The sequence below is a fragment of the Episyrphus balteatus genome, chromosome 3, assembly GCF_945859705.1.
Source record: "Episyrphus balteatus chromosome 3, idEpiBalt1.1, whole genome shotgun sequence".
Taxonomy (NCBI): domain Eukaryota; kingdom Metazoa; phylum Arthropoda; class Insecta; order Diptera; family Syrphidae; genus Episyrphus; species Episyrphus balteatus.
Genome location: NC_079136.1, coordinates 17,170,382 through 17,186,446, shown reverse-complemented (window position 1 = coordinate 17,186,446; position 16,065 = coordinate 17,170,382). Strand labels below are relative to the sequence as shown.

The window sequence follows — 16,065 nt, the reverse complement described above, 5'->3', positions numbered from 1 at the left end:
TTGTGGGTAGTTTAATATTTTTCTTTTTACATATTCGAATCTGGTTTGTATAATTGAATTTATAAGTAAGTTTTTTTTTTTTTGTTGATTAAAAAAAAAAAATTCCAAGTGAGGGTCATTAACGTGCAACGATATTGAAATAGTACAAAAAAAATCCTGCACTTCAATAATCTACCCATTTTTTTTTTACATACATACATATATGATGCATTTATGTATGCGTAATTTATATTAAAACAAAAAATATAAAAAAATAAAATTAAAAAAGAAAATAATTTATTTAGAGGCAGGAAACATAGTTTTTCAATTAAATTCTTAATGTACCTATATTTTATTATTTTTAATTTTTTATTTCAAAATAAAACCTCAAATAAAATATAAAATAGAATGTACTCGTAGAAATATTTTTTTTAATCTGATAGATACACCAAACCTTTATGTCAATGGAGCAATTAAAAAAAATTACATAAAAAATAAAAAATAAAAATTAAAAAAAAAAAAACACCAAACCACATTAAGTCAATTGCGATTTATGTCAAAACGATTTTCCAGTGAATTTATTTAAAACAACACAAATTTAATACCTATAGAGATACTTCTACTCACCACTAACTCCATGGCTGAATGGGTTGTTGTTTAGAGTGTTGTTGCATTATAAACACGTAGGAAAACATTTTTATTATTATTATATGAGAATATAACAACAGATACACGATATTGCATAAAGGGGCAAAACGTTTTGCAAATCTGTATTATATATCTTTACACACACGATTTGCAATATTTGTTTTTTTTTTTTTTGTAAATATTTTTTAATTGGAATATCATGACCAATTGTTAATCAGGTTGTATGTTTAGTTTTGTTATTTAATTTTTTTTTGTTGTATATCTTATGATTGTATCTTTTAAATTATGACAAGTAAAATGAACACTACTGAATAACACGTATGGTATCGTAAGGTGTTTATAATCAAACACTTTGAGTTTTATAGAATTTTGAATTGGAATTCGTTTTGTAAGAACATTTAATAGATATTTCCTTAACATGATGATAAAATGCAGTTTTAAAGATAAAAATAAATCCCTTGGTTCTCTCTAAGTGTTTTTTGGGTGATATAACTTGTAATTCTTAGCAAATAGGGCTTATTAAGCTATTCAGCACATAATTTAAAACAAATTTTTTTTGTTTTCCGAAAGTATCTATACTTATATTTGGTTAATTTTACCTTGGAGCTGCAGTTAATGCTTATTCAGCTATTCAGCACATTCTTTTCACCGATTTTCTTCTGCTTTCTATAAGGATGTGCATTTACATTTTACAAACAAGCTGTTTTTGTTTTTGCTAAATAAGTTTACTCAGCTATTCAGCAGATATTTGTGTTGTTTTTTTATTGGTTTACTTAACATGCAATTAGTTTCAAATTAAGCTTATTCAGAGAACGGCAAATTTTTTTTTATGTGTTTTCTAAGTCTTATTTTTTTTAAAGTTCTTCACAATTTAACTAAAATAGTTAGATATTCAGCACATTTTATGACGGCTTTTTGGACAATACAGCATGTGGTTTGGCATTATAATCACATTACTGCCCATTCTAAAAAACTATTTAATTAAAAAGGACTGTTCATGTTCAGCACATCTTTTCGATGTCACTTACCTTTAAAAGCCATCTTAATCAAATTTCTTAACTTTCATAGCAATAAAGTTTACAACAGTTATTCAGCTCATCCTTTTAGGTTTCTGTTGTTTATTTGGAACTGTTGCAAATATTTTCTTTCGATCAGTTTATTAAGAATAAAGTTTATTCAGCAATTCAGCTCAATTTTATTATAAAAAACACACAAAACTTGGGTTTCTCCGCAAGATGATATCGCTCACAAAATATGGCTGATTCAGCTATTCAGCATATTTTTTTAAGAGATACGCATAGGAAAACTATATTTATCATTATTAAGCTTACATTTCGTAATATTTGTGATTATTCAGTAATTCAGCCAGTCCAGAATTTGGCAATTAACTTCGAATCTTAATTCCAAAATATACTCCAAAGTCATCAGACTCCATAAATAACCTCACTTTAAACTTTATAGAAACGAAACTAACAAAATTCTTCAACAAAAGATACATCTACCTTTACAAGATATCAACGACAACATCCATTAAAAACATTATATTTTTTTTTGTCTGTCAATCTTTTTTTTTTCCATTTTCTCTGTTTTTTTTCGTATAAATTAAATCTTTTTGTCAATTAACAATATTAAATGGACAAAAATTCCTCTAATTTATTAACACAAAACACCATCTGTATCAAAACACGCAAATTCAGCAACAAACATAAAAACTAAAAAGTACAAAAAAAAAAGAACACAATTCCTTTCACCATCATACATCACATCCACATGAAATGCATTTATATACACTCTTGGGACTAATTACGAGCTCCATTGTCATTTTTGAAAAATTTTCATTCACTAAGTAAAGTAATAAGTAGTCCGTTTTGTCGCGTGCAAAATTCTGCAAACTGACAACCAACAAAAACAATGTGCTGAATAACGAAGAACGACCGCATGCAAAATCCATCTCATGCTTTGTCTAGCTCGAAAAATTTGTCAATTAACACTCTTTTAGTATATGCGGTGGTGATGATGAGGGAGGAGGGATGGAGTTCGGTAAAGACCCCCAGAGAATGCAACTATAGAGTGGCCACAATAAATTATCCATATGACGGGCTAGTTTGGTTCTTTTGGGATTGCATTTATATTCATCATAATCTCCACTCTCTTTCTAGACTTGGCTTCACTTTTTATTTATATTTTTTTCATTCTGGAAACATAATGAATCAAAGATTCAAATGTTATTATAAATGATTTGCTTGTTTACGCTCGTAATGCGGCTGAGTGTATAATATTTTTGCATCTATTTATATATGCGCTCTGACATCGAGCAACACGCCGAGCTGAATCCAAGTCGGAGCCATCGTGTCGTTGGAACACCATCACCACACAGAACACGCTGATGCTGATGTTGTCGACCGGCTGGCAACAGAATTCAGCTGATGTGTGGAAACACCATTCCACTCTTGTTAAGTGCCTTCCTGTTTGATATTTTATTTTTTTCCCCTTCTTCACCTCCCCCTCACATTCCACCATTACCGCGCCACCTCGTCCCTGTTCCCTAGTGTATAATATAGTTTGTCTATTGGATTAATCTTAAAATAGAGTTCATACAACAAAACACAATTGAAATTTAAATCATTATGCTTGAATTGCGTTTTTCATTTCATTTCAGAATCAAAATGTATCTACTATAGGTGTAGATGTATCTATAATACTTTAAAGCAAAGGTACTACAAATATTCCAAAGTGCATGCGATACTTTTTGTATCTATATGAGGCTTTATTTTTTATTATGTATGAAGGAGGCGGACAGACAAACAGACACATGCAACACAACACGCTATATTAATTAGCATTTAAATTAATTTCAACTCATTTGTCCGAACATAGATTTGCACTTTTATTAGGAATTTTTTTTTTCTTTTTTTTTTTTTTATTTTCAAAATACCATATTTGGATTTGACAGTTGTTGATTTTTCTGTTCTCTCTTCAAATAGATACTTTTTGTATTTTTGTTTTAAACAATTTGTCTTTGTTTTTAACTGATTCGAGATGAAATGTTGATGTTAAATAATTCATAGATGCAGAAATGTAATATTAACATGGAACAGTCAAGCTGAGGCGGGCTATATATATCCAAATTAGTAAAAAAAACAAAAAATTTAAATAGCTAACGCTTTTGGACCTAAATCTCAAAAACTTCTTAGAGCAATAAGACTTTCATTATGTTCATTTGATAGAAAATTTAAAGATCTTTCTTTTCTATATACAAAATTTTCTTCTAAGACTTATACTTTCAGAGTTACAGCTTTCCAAAGTTACAAAAAAATTTTTTTTTTATAAATTTAACAATTTGTCCTTGTTTTTTCCATTCGAGATGGCAATTTGATGTATTTGATGATGCAAAATTTCACCAAAAATTTGAAATTAATTTTATTTTTCTGCTGAAAAAAAAAAAATGACATCGCTATGCTACTTGGCTATTATCTCAAAAACTTCCTCTGGTAGTGAGCTCTTCTTTGTGTTCATTTGATAGAAAATTGTATGATCTTTTTCTTCTATATGGAACATTTTCTTATAAGATTTATACTTTCAGAGTTACAGCCTTCAAAAGTTACAGTACAAGTTTAAACAGATACTTAATATTTATATTTTTAACAATCAGTTACAGATCTTCTTCCATATATGAAATGACGATATTAAATAATGTATAGATATAGAATTATATTAATATTTGAAGTGATTTTTTTAAGCTTGAAAAAAAAATGACTTCTCTTCTTGGCTAATATCTCAAAAACTTCCTACAGCAACATGTTGTTCTTTATGTTCATTTGGTAGAAAATTTGATGATCATTCTTTTCTACATACAACATTTTCTTGTAAGATTAATACTTTCAGAGTTACAGCTTCCAAAAGTTGGATTACAATAAACTATAAATTTTCATAAATTGAAGAAATGAAAGAGGGAATCAAAAATACAGTTCTTATCCTGTCTCAGGATCATAGATAAAAAACTGGAATGGTAGAATTACTGGGAGCTAGATACCTACAAGTCAATTAAACAATCAGTTCAACCGATAAGCAATCTCAAGCCCTCGAGGTATAGAAAAAAAAATAAAACATATGGACATAATTGTCGCAGGAAGCTCTGAGATAACCATTTTGTATCTATAAAGATGTGAGAAAATCATTTCTGTATTATTTTTTTTTTTATTCCTAACTTCATTCTTGATCTCGTTAAATTGAAGCTAATTTTTGCCACGTTTATGAAGTGTGCAAACAAGCGATAAATATTTATGATGATCACATCACACTGAACTGAACAGCAAAAATGTTCTTAAGTCATCTTTTTCTCCAATTTTTGTTGTTGTTGTTGTTCTTCTTCTATTTTTCTTCTTATTCCTGCTTTATTATCCCGTCAGAATGAGTATCTACTATACAATATGAGAGACATCCAGTGAAGCGCACACAGGAAGAACGCACACAGTGAGCGTCTTTCATGCAATTTCCTCTAACATAACATCATTTCATTTCTACACCATCCAACCCAACAGGAATATGGGATGTTAATCTTCATGCTTCAGATGCATGTTTGTACTACTTCAACTTCCACCACAATTTTTTTTTTTTTTTTTTTAACTCTAGATATGATGGGATATGAAGTATTACATCTTTTTACTATGGGATGAAGAACAAGAACTCTCTCAAGACTCTTCTATACTATATACAAGTATAAGAAGAATATTCTTTTTCCTGTTTCATCACCATCGTCATCGTCACTCTGGTTAATATCAAAAACAGTGAGCATATAGCATATAATCGTCGTAATAAACATAAAAATAATCATAAAAAAAAAAGTTACTCAATGTTGTTGGTTGTCTGTGCTCACTCTTGAGGGGTTTTTTGGATTTTTTTTTTTTTTGAGCTTGTATCCTTGTTGTTTCTGGGTATCATTTAGAGGTTATAGTGTGAAAGCTGTTTTAAGGTTGTAAAATTTAAGGAAGTTCAGCTGGATGAATGTTTAGAATCTTTAGCATATTGTTGTTAACAGATATTATTAAAGAATACTTCAATGAAGAGTAGGTATGAGGTTTTTGTAATTTTTTTGGAGTTTTTAAGGGAATTTTAAATGTTTTTATTTTGAACTTTTATAACTTAAGGATTTACATTGTAATTAGATTTAAAATTTCATCAAGACTTAGTTCTTATACTCAACATTGATTTTTTTAAAAACTTCTTTTTTTATTTTGACCAACTTTTGCGTCCTAAAAGTGTACTTTAAGATGTTTGAAAAATTTTATTTGTAGTATTTTAATCCTGATCATTTTATCGTTCTTATGACACCTCAATTATTGAAATCAAAGAAAAATTGACGTAGTAATCGATAAATCTCTAAAACTCTTCCAAAAAAAAGAATTATATTCTTGCACCAACTTTGGTTCAATATTATGACGTGCTCTTTATCACAAAATATATTGTGTTATATATCAAATTAAGCGTCATGATGTTACTTATTGAACCCAATTAGTTTTATTAAAATCCATTGATTTGACAAAAAGTTAATGCTGCTAGAAAAAATGTTCGAATCTATAGATTTTTTTTTTTATTTTTTCAAATATTTTTTCGAGTGTTATATATTTCTTAACGGCTTTACAACGAACAATTATAGATGTCACTTTAGAGCAACAAAAATATATTTTTTTTCCCTCTAACATCAAAAATATTAAAAATAAAAAAATAAACAAATTAATAAAAATTCGTTTAATTTCTTTAAGATTTATGAAGGTCGTCTCAAAAAATTTTATGTTCAAAAATAAATAATAAATAACAAACAGATAAAAAAAGGGGAACTTCAAAAAATTTAAAAATTAAGATGTTGTTTTGTACCATCCATCAAATTGCAAATACTCGAGAGTATTTTTTTTTTTCGTTGACTGTTTCGGTGACATTGGAATTGGTAAAAATATCCAAAGTTGTGTAGTTATCAAACCTCCCAAGTCATCTTATAATGATGATCGTCATCATCATCATGATTTTCAATAAAACAAAACAAGATACACAAAACCGAAAATGTTTGGTGACCAAAAGATCGGATGCTAAGATAAATCTTCACACAGAAAATAAATATGGGAAAATACAACATGATTTGAACATCTGAAAAAATATGTTGTACAAAATTGTTTTCTTTTTTTTTAGAAATTGATGTAGGTTTGGTGTTTTTTTTTTTTTTTTGTATTTTAATATAAAATTTTCGGTTTTAAAAATAACTTGCTTTGAATTTTTTGAAAGGTTTTCTTAGAAAAAAACTTTTTTATACTCATTCCGCTGTTGAATGTTGATGAAGATGATGATGATTCCATAACTTATTGTATGTGTGTCCTTTTTGGTGTTGAGGATATAATATTACTTTTCAGAGAGAGATCTTAATGAAGATCGTATTGCACTTGTACAGCCAGCGCATGTGGACAAAACAGACAGACAGAAAAAAATAACAATTTGTCTTGTTTTTCATTATTTTCGACTTTAAATTCGAACCAAAGTCTTTTGCCGATCAATTTTTAAAGATAAAAGGGAATATTTTTGCATCATCATACCAACACATTTTTTTTTTATGAGTTTTCTTCTGCATTGTATAAGGTAACTGAAAAGAAGAACTCTGAAGTTTATTTATCAAGATAAATGGAAATAAAATTTTATCTGATCAATGAAACGAATGATTTCGGCGAATTTACTTTTTATTTATATTTTTATTTATTTAAAAAAGCGGAGGGATTTTGATGGAATTTATTAAAAGCGTTTAAGTTGGTCAAAAGGTAACTTAATTTATCCTCAAATCTTACTAATTCCAGCTGAAAGATACTGCGTTTCACAGACTTGAATCCTCGAAAGATAAAAAAAATGTGAAAAATCTTTGTGCTAATATCTCAAAAACTACTTATTGCTAAAAGCTCTTCATTGTGTTCAGTTTATAGAAAATTAACTGATCTTTCTTTCCCATATGCAAAGTTTTCTTCTAAGAAGTATGCTTTCAGAGTTACAGCTGTTACAAGTTACAATAACTTACCAGTTTTAACAGCTATAAAGAAATTAATAACTGAGAAGGCTATGAGTGTAAAAGTTTCTAGTTTTAGCAACTAAAGTATGATTAGTGGTCCATATTTGCCGACTTATCTCCAAAAGTCACATCAAATTTTTTGTCAGAATGTTTTTTAAGGACTTTTGTTGCGATACAACTACTGTCAAGTTGTTTTTTAAGACTTCAATTTTTCCTAAAGAACCATTTTTCTTACTTTTTTCTAAACAAATCAATGATATTATGATAAACATTCTTATTATTTATAACATTTAGGAAAAAAATTGAAATGTCACACCCGTAACGCTCACTTGGCACACTCGCTATAGTGTTTGAGTCACTATTTGTAAGATTCTTTTCTTTATGTGTGTCATTAAGTAGTGGATACCATATTTAGACCATAATTTAGGACAAAATATCAAATGTCACACCCGTAACCCTCACCTTTCACACAAATAATAGCGTTCAAGCTACAATTCGTGATATTTTTTCTTTTTTTGTGAAAATAAGGAGTGTATACCAAAGAAATTTGCTTTCTAATTCAGGTTTTTCTTAATGTCACACCCAAGACAAAACTTAACTGGATAATGAAACTTAACCAATTATATTTTCAAATAATAACTGCACACTTTGTAATAATGAACAACTTAATTTTTTAGGTTGAATTTTGAAATTTGAAAAAAAAAATTATGAACAAAAGTGTCACACCCGTAACAATAGAAACAGCGAAATACTTTAATAACAACAAGGTAATCAATGCTTGTTCCATTCAAAAAAATAATCAATACTTATTTTGAGTTTTTACTTAAAACAGTCCAAATGTACCTGTCCGACAGATAAAACAAAGTAATTACTAAATTCACTTAAAAGTTAAAAGTCATGTTATTTATTTTATCAAAATATACAAAAAAAAAAAAATTAAAAACAAACCATATCAAAGACAAAAATTAAAATGTCAACAAAAAAAAAAAAAACACCAAAAATGTCAAATAACTGTCACAAGTTGTGTGTATGTTATTGCGTTAAAATCAATTTAATTACAAATACACATAATTTTCCATGACATTTTTATCGTTTTAAAGGCCACACTCATCTTATTTAGGTAGAGAGATATCTATATCTATCTAAAATACCTCCCAAATAATTTAAAAGAAACACCAAACCAATTCGCCTTTGGTTTGGTCATTAGTCTTTTTAGCTGATGAGTGTGTCTGTCTGACTGTCTTTGAATTTTTGGCTGGGGTAATTCAAAACACACATATAGCAAGTTCATTGCATATTTTAAGTTCATCTTTTTTTCATTTTTGATTATAAATAAAAATGTAATAAATAACTTTAAGTTGTTTTTAGTTGATTTCTTTTGAATGAAAAAAAAAAAAAAATCAAAAAGCGAGTCAGGTTTTTTTTTTTTTTTTGAATTCGCCCGAAATTAAAACTAATTTGATTGAACAAACTGAAAACGATGGAAGGACGATCTGGTTTCGGTTTTTTTTTAATTTTTTGTTTGTTGATGATGCTTATCGCCATGAAATAAGATGATGATAATAAAATTCTCCCCAAAATATCGAAATTTACATTGAAACGCTTTTTAAAACGTTTAAAAGGTGCTGATGAATAATCTACATGCACATAAAGCCGTCGGATTGAATTGCTGATTTTTTATTGATATCAAAACGAAATACAACAAAAAAATTAAAAATAAAAGCCAATCAAGCCAGATTTGTTTATTCAAACCAAACAAAAATCTTAAGGTTAATAAATTAAGTTTAGAGCTTTTTTAGTGGTCCAGAGGTCGATCTTTATAAACTACCTATAAAGTCGACTCTGAAGCCAGACTTGAGATAAATTTAAATCATTTGAAATTAGTATTGGTTCAATGGGATGCTAATTTGATTGTATCTTTCTATTGTGTTAAGTCCGAATAAAAAAAATAAACGGTTTTACAGTTGAAGAATTGGTGATTAAATGTGTCACTTTATTTTCAGGTGAGATAGAGATCCATTCATGTGGGTATTGGCTAGTGTATCCTTGAATATAATTTGCAATGCATTGACACTCATTATTTGTAAGATTAGAGATCGAAAACCAAAATTGAAATTCAAATTAGAAATCGATGAAGAAATTTATTGTTTTTAGCAGGTGTAATATATTTAAGTTGACGATTTATTTAGGTACCTGTGATTTTGAAAGAATTTTTTATGTGAACCGTGAGAAAATACACCAAAATTCAAATATAGAATAAAAAGAATACTTGTACAACAAGCCTTGTAATTCCTGAAGAAATGCCAAAGGCGACAATAACTCCTAGAAAATTCGAACTTCGTCTGAGAAAAATTAGCTTCTGCTGCAATTTACCAGTTTTTGGCAGTGATTTTCTAATTTCAACTCCTATTTACCAATACCGGCTGCAATTTAGTTCAGTTTCAACTGAAACTTGCCAGTTGTAGCTGGAATTTAACAGTTTTGACTGCGAGGTTGATCTATTCCGATTTCTCAGATTGCTTGCGATTTCTTCCATTTTCGGCAGCAATTTACTAGTTTCAGCTTCTATATAATATCTTCGACTTCAAATTCTTATATTTTCAGGTGCGATTCATCAATTTGCGTTCCTTTTTGTCAGATTCGCTATCGATTAACTAGTTTCAGTTGCGATTTACTAGTTTCGGCAGCGATTTACCAGATTCAGCGGCAATTTTTCAGTTTTATCTGCAATTTTTAAGTTTAGCTTGAATTAAACAATGTTGGGTGCGATTTATACCAATTTCAGTAGCGATTTACCAGTTTCACTTACATTTGAACAGTTTTAGTTGCGATTTTATCTAGTTTTCGAAGCGATTTACTAGTTTCAGCAGCAATTTACCAATTTTAACTGCAGTTTGACAGTTTTAGTTGCGATTTCTTCTAGTTTCCGAAGCGATTTACTAGTTTCAACACCGATTTACCAGTTTCAGTAGTAGTTTCACAGTTTAAGTTGCGATTTCTTCTAGTTACGGAAGCGATTTACTAGTTTAGAGGTGATTTACCAGTTTCAGCAGAAGTTTGACAGTTTTAGTTGCGATTTCTTCTAGTTTCCGAAGCGATTTACTAGTTTCAGCAGCGATTTACTAATTTTAACTGCAGTTTGACAGTTTAAGTTGCAATTTCCTTCAGTTTCGGAAGCGATTTACTAGTTTCAACACCGATTTACCAGTTTCAGGAGTAGTTTCACAGTTTAAGTTGAGATTTCTTCTAGTTACGGAAGCGATTTACTAGTTTAGCAGCGATTTACCAGTTTCAGCAGCAGTTTAACAGTTTTAGTTGCAATTTCCTCCAGTTTCGGAAGCGATTTACTAGTTTCAACACCGATTCACCAGTTTCAGGAGTAGTTTAACAGTTTAAGTTGCGATTTCTTCTATTTACGGAAGCGATTTACTAGTTTAGCAGCAATTTACCAGTTTCAGCAGCAGTTTGACAGTTTTAGCTGCTATTTCTTCTAGTTTCGGAAGCGATTAATTAGTTTCAGCAGCGATTTACCAATTTAAGCAGCAGTTTGACAGTTTTAGTTGCAATTTATTCCAGTTTCGGAAGCGATTTACTATAGTTCCTAGGTTTAATCCAAGCTATTGTTTTACTTTCAAAATTGTGACATCTGTCATATTTGTCAAATAATTGACAGTCAGAATTTGTTCCATCAATTCAAAAAAGTTACGAACTGCACGAAATCGAAACAACTTTTTTTTTTCATTTCATTTCCAACACTAATAATAATTATTGAACAAAAACATAATGACTCTATTTGCTGTACTATAAAGATCTACTCACATCATCTTCGAGATGACCATAAACTGTAACCAAATAAAAACCAACATACACAAAACAACATTTCCCAGATATATGAACTGCCATTATGTCGTTTTACCATCTTTGACACTGAATCCTACTATTAGCGTACTCTTATTGACTTCATAAAATAATAATAAAAATGAAAATTGAAAAAAAAATTAAACACCATAAAGATTCTATACCAGAGATACCCAATATCCATTTATGGCTGGTGGTAAATAAAATTATTACCTATAGACCTATACTTGTTGCAACTTTAATTAAGTTGACTACCTCTACGCACGCTGGATGATGATGGCTGCTGATGGACTCTGCTGTTGGACGATTTCAAAATATGCGGTGGACAGAGAGTATGCGCACAGTCCCAATGCAACACAGAGCAAACATACACATAATCATCATAAATCATTTTTACAATTTAAAATTTAAAATTGTCCTAGTCTCTCTCGCACTCAATAAACAAAACGACATGATCTCTTGTCCATCATCCAAACCAACAGATCAACTCAATACATCAACAGGACTCTCTCTAAAACAAAGCTCAAGACTTAGTCATATAAATTTCAAAAAAAAAAAAAAAATACCTACAACTTCGAATTCTGATCGAAGTAGGATATTGGAGTTGTGGCATGATGATGGGAGCTCCCGCCATGAGTGCGATGATGATGATGAAAAATCAAACAACAAACTCAGGCCAGGGAATTCCATTACTACACTTTCCCAAACTGATGTTTATAACACCTTTCTGGATGCGCGCAATTAAATGTCGCGATCCAAATATGGCATCCGATTTATTTATCACCTGTCTGGCTGTTGTCGCGTTTTGTGTCTTGTGTGTGTCTGTCTCTTTTGCCTCTCCCACCATCCTCCTCTCATCGTCATCCACATCATCATCATCATCCATCTCGGCCATCATCCATGATGAGTGCTGCTTACTCGAGAGTGTGTCTCTTTTATAAAAATCTGTGAGGCACGTACAATAACTGCCACCACACCATCATCAACCTCAAACTCTCCAATTCAACCAAGACACTGTTTTTGGGGCAAAAAAGGAAATCATCAGCGCTAAATTGTATCAAAAACTTTTTTTTCTGTCCTCTTTTTTTCTTTCAACGACGACGATATCCCGAGGTGTAAACTTTTCCTCCATCAGCAATTAACAAATTATTTCCTTACAATTTCAAAAAAAAAAAAAAAGTCACCATGATTTGGTTTTATTTGACCAACAAAAATAAAAAAGAAGTTCTTTATTTGGCCGTGTCCTTATCCAAAACTGCGAGCGCACCCAATTCGAACAGGTATCAAAAGAAAGAAACCTGAATCTTTTCATCATCGCATTTCGCAGGTATTCAGAGCACAAAATTGTATCACATTCAATCTCGGGGATTGAAATACCCTCAAAGAACCGAAAAATCAAATATATTCGACAAGCCCCCGGGAGAAGTTTGAACCGAAAAAGTCATCATGCATCAAATTCTCTCATTTTTATCCAGAAAGACACTGAAATGTAAAAAGAAGGTAAAATTGTATTTCTGTCAGAAAAAAAGGTCTTCTTCTTCCATCGGTTGTCTTAGTTATTCGTTCCGTCTGCAAGTCTCCAAATCCATCCATTTAAGCCATAAACGGGAAGAATACAGTGACTCTTTAAGAACGACTCCACCTTCAATTCTTTTGGTTGTTTTGTTGTTTGTCCGATCATCATCTTCGTCTTAGTAGTTATTTCTTTTTTTTTGTACGATTCTGAATAAAAATGGAATTGAGAATTGCAAACTTATTAATTCCGTATCCAAAAGATACTTTTTTCAAAAATCATTCAAGCTTATGTGAATCCTTAGGTTTTGTTTTTTTCTTGTTCCTTCATCATCATCTTGGAAGAGTCTTTTTATGTTTTTTTTTTTTTTTGGTCCCTGATCCCTTCTTATACAAATATATTAACTACATCTTTATCTTTATATATTTTTTATTTGTAAAATTTTATGTGAATTTTTATATAACTTTATAATTAATTTGTTTTTTTTGTATCTTTTTCAGATGGTAAGTTCTTATCATCATCACATAATCCTACAGAACTAACATATGATGGTAAGTCCCCCATTATGTTCATCCAATTAACAAAACTAAAAAAAAAAAAAAATTAAAATCTTAAAAAAAAAAATATCATAAAAACTATAAAAATTATAATTATCAAACTCATTATAGTTACTTTATAGTAGCCAGTAGTGTGTTGTGTATAGTAGTGAATTTCATATTTATCTCTGTTCATTAAATTTTTGTATTTTTATTTTTTTTTTGTGTTGAAAGTGATTTTAGATGCAAATTATTGCTATGGAATACATCAGGAGAGTTAAATGAGTTAGGGAAGATCCTGAAATAAAGGATTTTGATTTCATTGGAAACTTTAATTTTAAAAAGTTTAACTACTTTGTTTAGTGAGAGGTTAATATTAATCAATTTTTTAATACTTTTTCTCTGAATTCAGCTATTAAATATTAACCATCTTCGACCTTAATCTGCGCTTTTGTACACTATAATAACGGATTGTTTTGTAGAGAGATTCTTTCTTCAACCGCACTACAAGAATGTTATAATTTCTACCTACTTTTCAGCTAAGAATTTAAAATGTTTATTTTTTCTGCCATACAATTTCTGACCACATTCTTTTTAAAATCTTTTCGATCTCATAAGTATTTGAACCAATTTTTTCAAAAAATGTAAACTCACAACTAATATTGCTAAACATCTTTGCAATAATAAAATAATACTGGCGACAGTATGCTGCCTTGTTTTACCCCATTTTAAACTTCTTATTCTTCTAGAAGTGTAGTAAACACGTTACTAAACCGAAAAAGCCTCTAATTTTCTAATCTAAATATTCTTGGAAATACTCCTCGTGTTGTAGTATGACACAAAAACTGCACTGCACGAATGTGGACTTCATTATGTTGCCTCGTTTTTTTTTTTTCTATTTCTTCCAATTCGGCTCCTAGAATGGAGCTATTTTCAGATTTGGAGCTCTCTGCTTTCATTCAATAGTTTTCTTAAAGTCAAGTAGGCTTCCAGAAAATTTCTTCAGCCGAACTTCACGAATGTGAGCTTTTATCATTCTGCCTCCTAGCATCACTTTGTAAAAAGAATTTGGATTGACCCTTTTCACACCTTTTCGTATAAAATATATTACATAAAAATCCTTAAGAACCGTCTTCTTCATTACGGCGGTAAATGATATTCATTTAACTTCAACATTAGCGAACATAAATACAGATATTTGTCTTCTCTGCGTTACTCTTAAAAAAATTTAAGTTAAGGGGTTTAAAGTAATTTTTATGAACTAAATTTAAAGAAAAGCGAAAAAAAAAGATATAAAGCTATTTCTGATAGACAGACAGATATTTCTGACGGCACAAATTACCATCGTTACCGCCCTTAAAATATAAAAATAAAACAATAAAAACCGAAAAAAAAACGGTCCTAACAGACCGCCACAACAAACAGCAACTACATCAGACAGATAGACTATTCGATGCATGCAAATTCATTTGTTACATGAATCCCAAAGTAAAAACTCACTCTCTGCTTAATATGCTAATTAAATACACCCAGTATATTCGTCCTTAGTGCGAGGGATTATTTTTTTTTTAATGAAACAAAAATGTTCCATCCGATCCGTTGTGGACTACTGTTTTTCTTTTAAGATTGGTCTTTCTGGGTGCTGATGGTCTGTGTGGTTGTGATCGTAAAAAAACAGAATTCGATCGCTGGCAACAAAACTTTTTACTCAGCTGCAGCGCGCAGTAGTTCATTTCAATTTGTTCCACTGCGTGGCAAATGAAAGACGATTTTTATAATATACCGCACAGCACTATGAAGTTTTAATTTATTTCCAGACGTTTAACAGCATATACGAGTCATTAAAATTATTCTTAAGGATCACCTCCTCTCAGTTTTTACAACTTTACTTTTTTTTTGGTATTATACATTTTTATGTTGCAATGACTTCTGGGTGGACTCATACATCCTTTAATTTCTTTAAAAGGTTACAATGCTCATAAATCAGTTAAAAAAAAGGCTGGCTTAAGTGAAGCTGTTAAATCAATTCTCTATATTATATGACTGAGTTGTAAAGATATAACTTCTTGCTTTTTTTATGAAGTCAATTCGTCGTGGTTGCATTTCCATATTGCATTTTTAGAAATGAAATTATTTCTGTGGAAGAAAAAAAAAAGAAGGAAAAGTACTTCTTTTTTAAATTTTGAAGTGCTTTTTTACTCATTCATATTTCGTAAAAAAAAAAAAATGTTGCTAGGAACAATGTTGATAAGACCCAACAATTTGTTAAGTGTTTAAGACTTATCTTTAAACTACTGCAGAAGTTAAAAATGATAAGATGCAGACGAATAAAATTGTTGTACTTTTGCTTTGGGGATAGTCAGAGGAAAATGTTGCTGATCACAATGTTGCTAAGACCTGGCGATTTGCTAAGTGTCTAATATTGATCTTTAAATAAAAGCACAGTGTTAAACTGACAAGATTTAAAAGATCTTTTTGATCAAAATTTT

At 30.0% G+C, this 16,065-nt stretch overlaps 1 protein-coding gene across 2 annotated transcripts in view; it reads left to right on the top strand.

The window, feature by feature from the left end:
- The window catches only part of LOC129914147 (homeobox protein homothorax), a 377,750-nt gene that overhangs the window by 250,049 nt on the left and 111,636 nt on the right, over positions 1-16,065 (top strand). For both annotated transcript variants that reach the window (XM_055993231.1, XM_055993232.1), the window contains one exon: positions 13,541-13,591. In XM_055993231.1, coding sequence (XP_055849206.1) covers positions 13,541-13,591 — 51 coding nt within the window. The remainder of the gene's footprint in view (positions 1-13,540; positions 13,592-16,065) is intronic.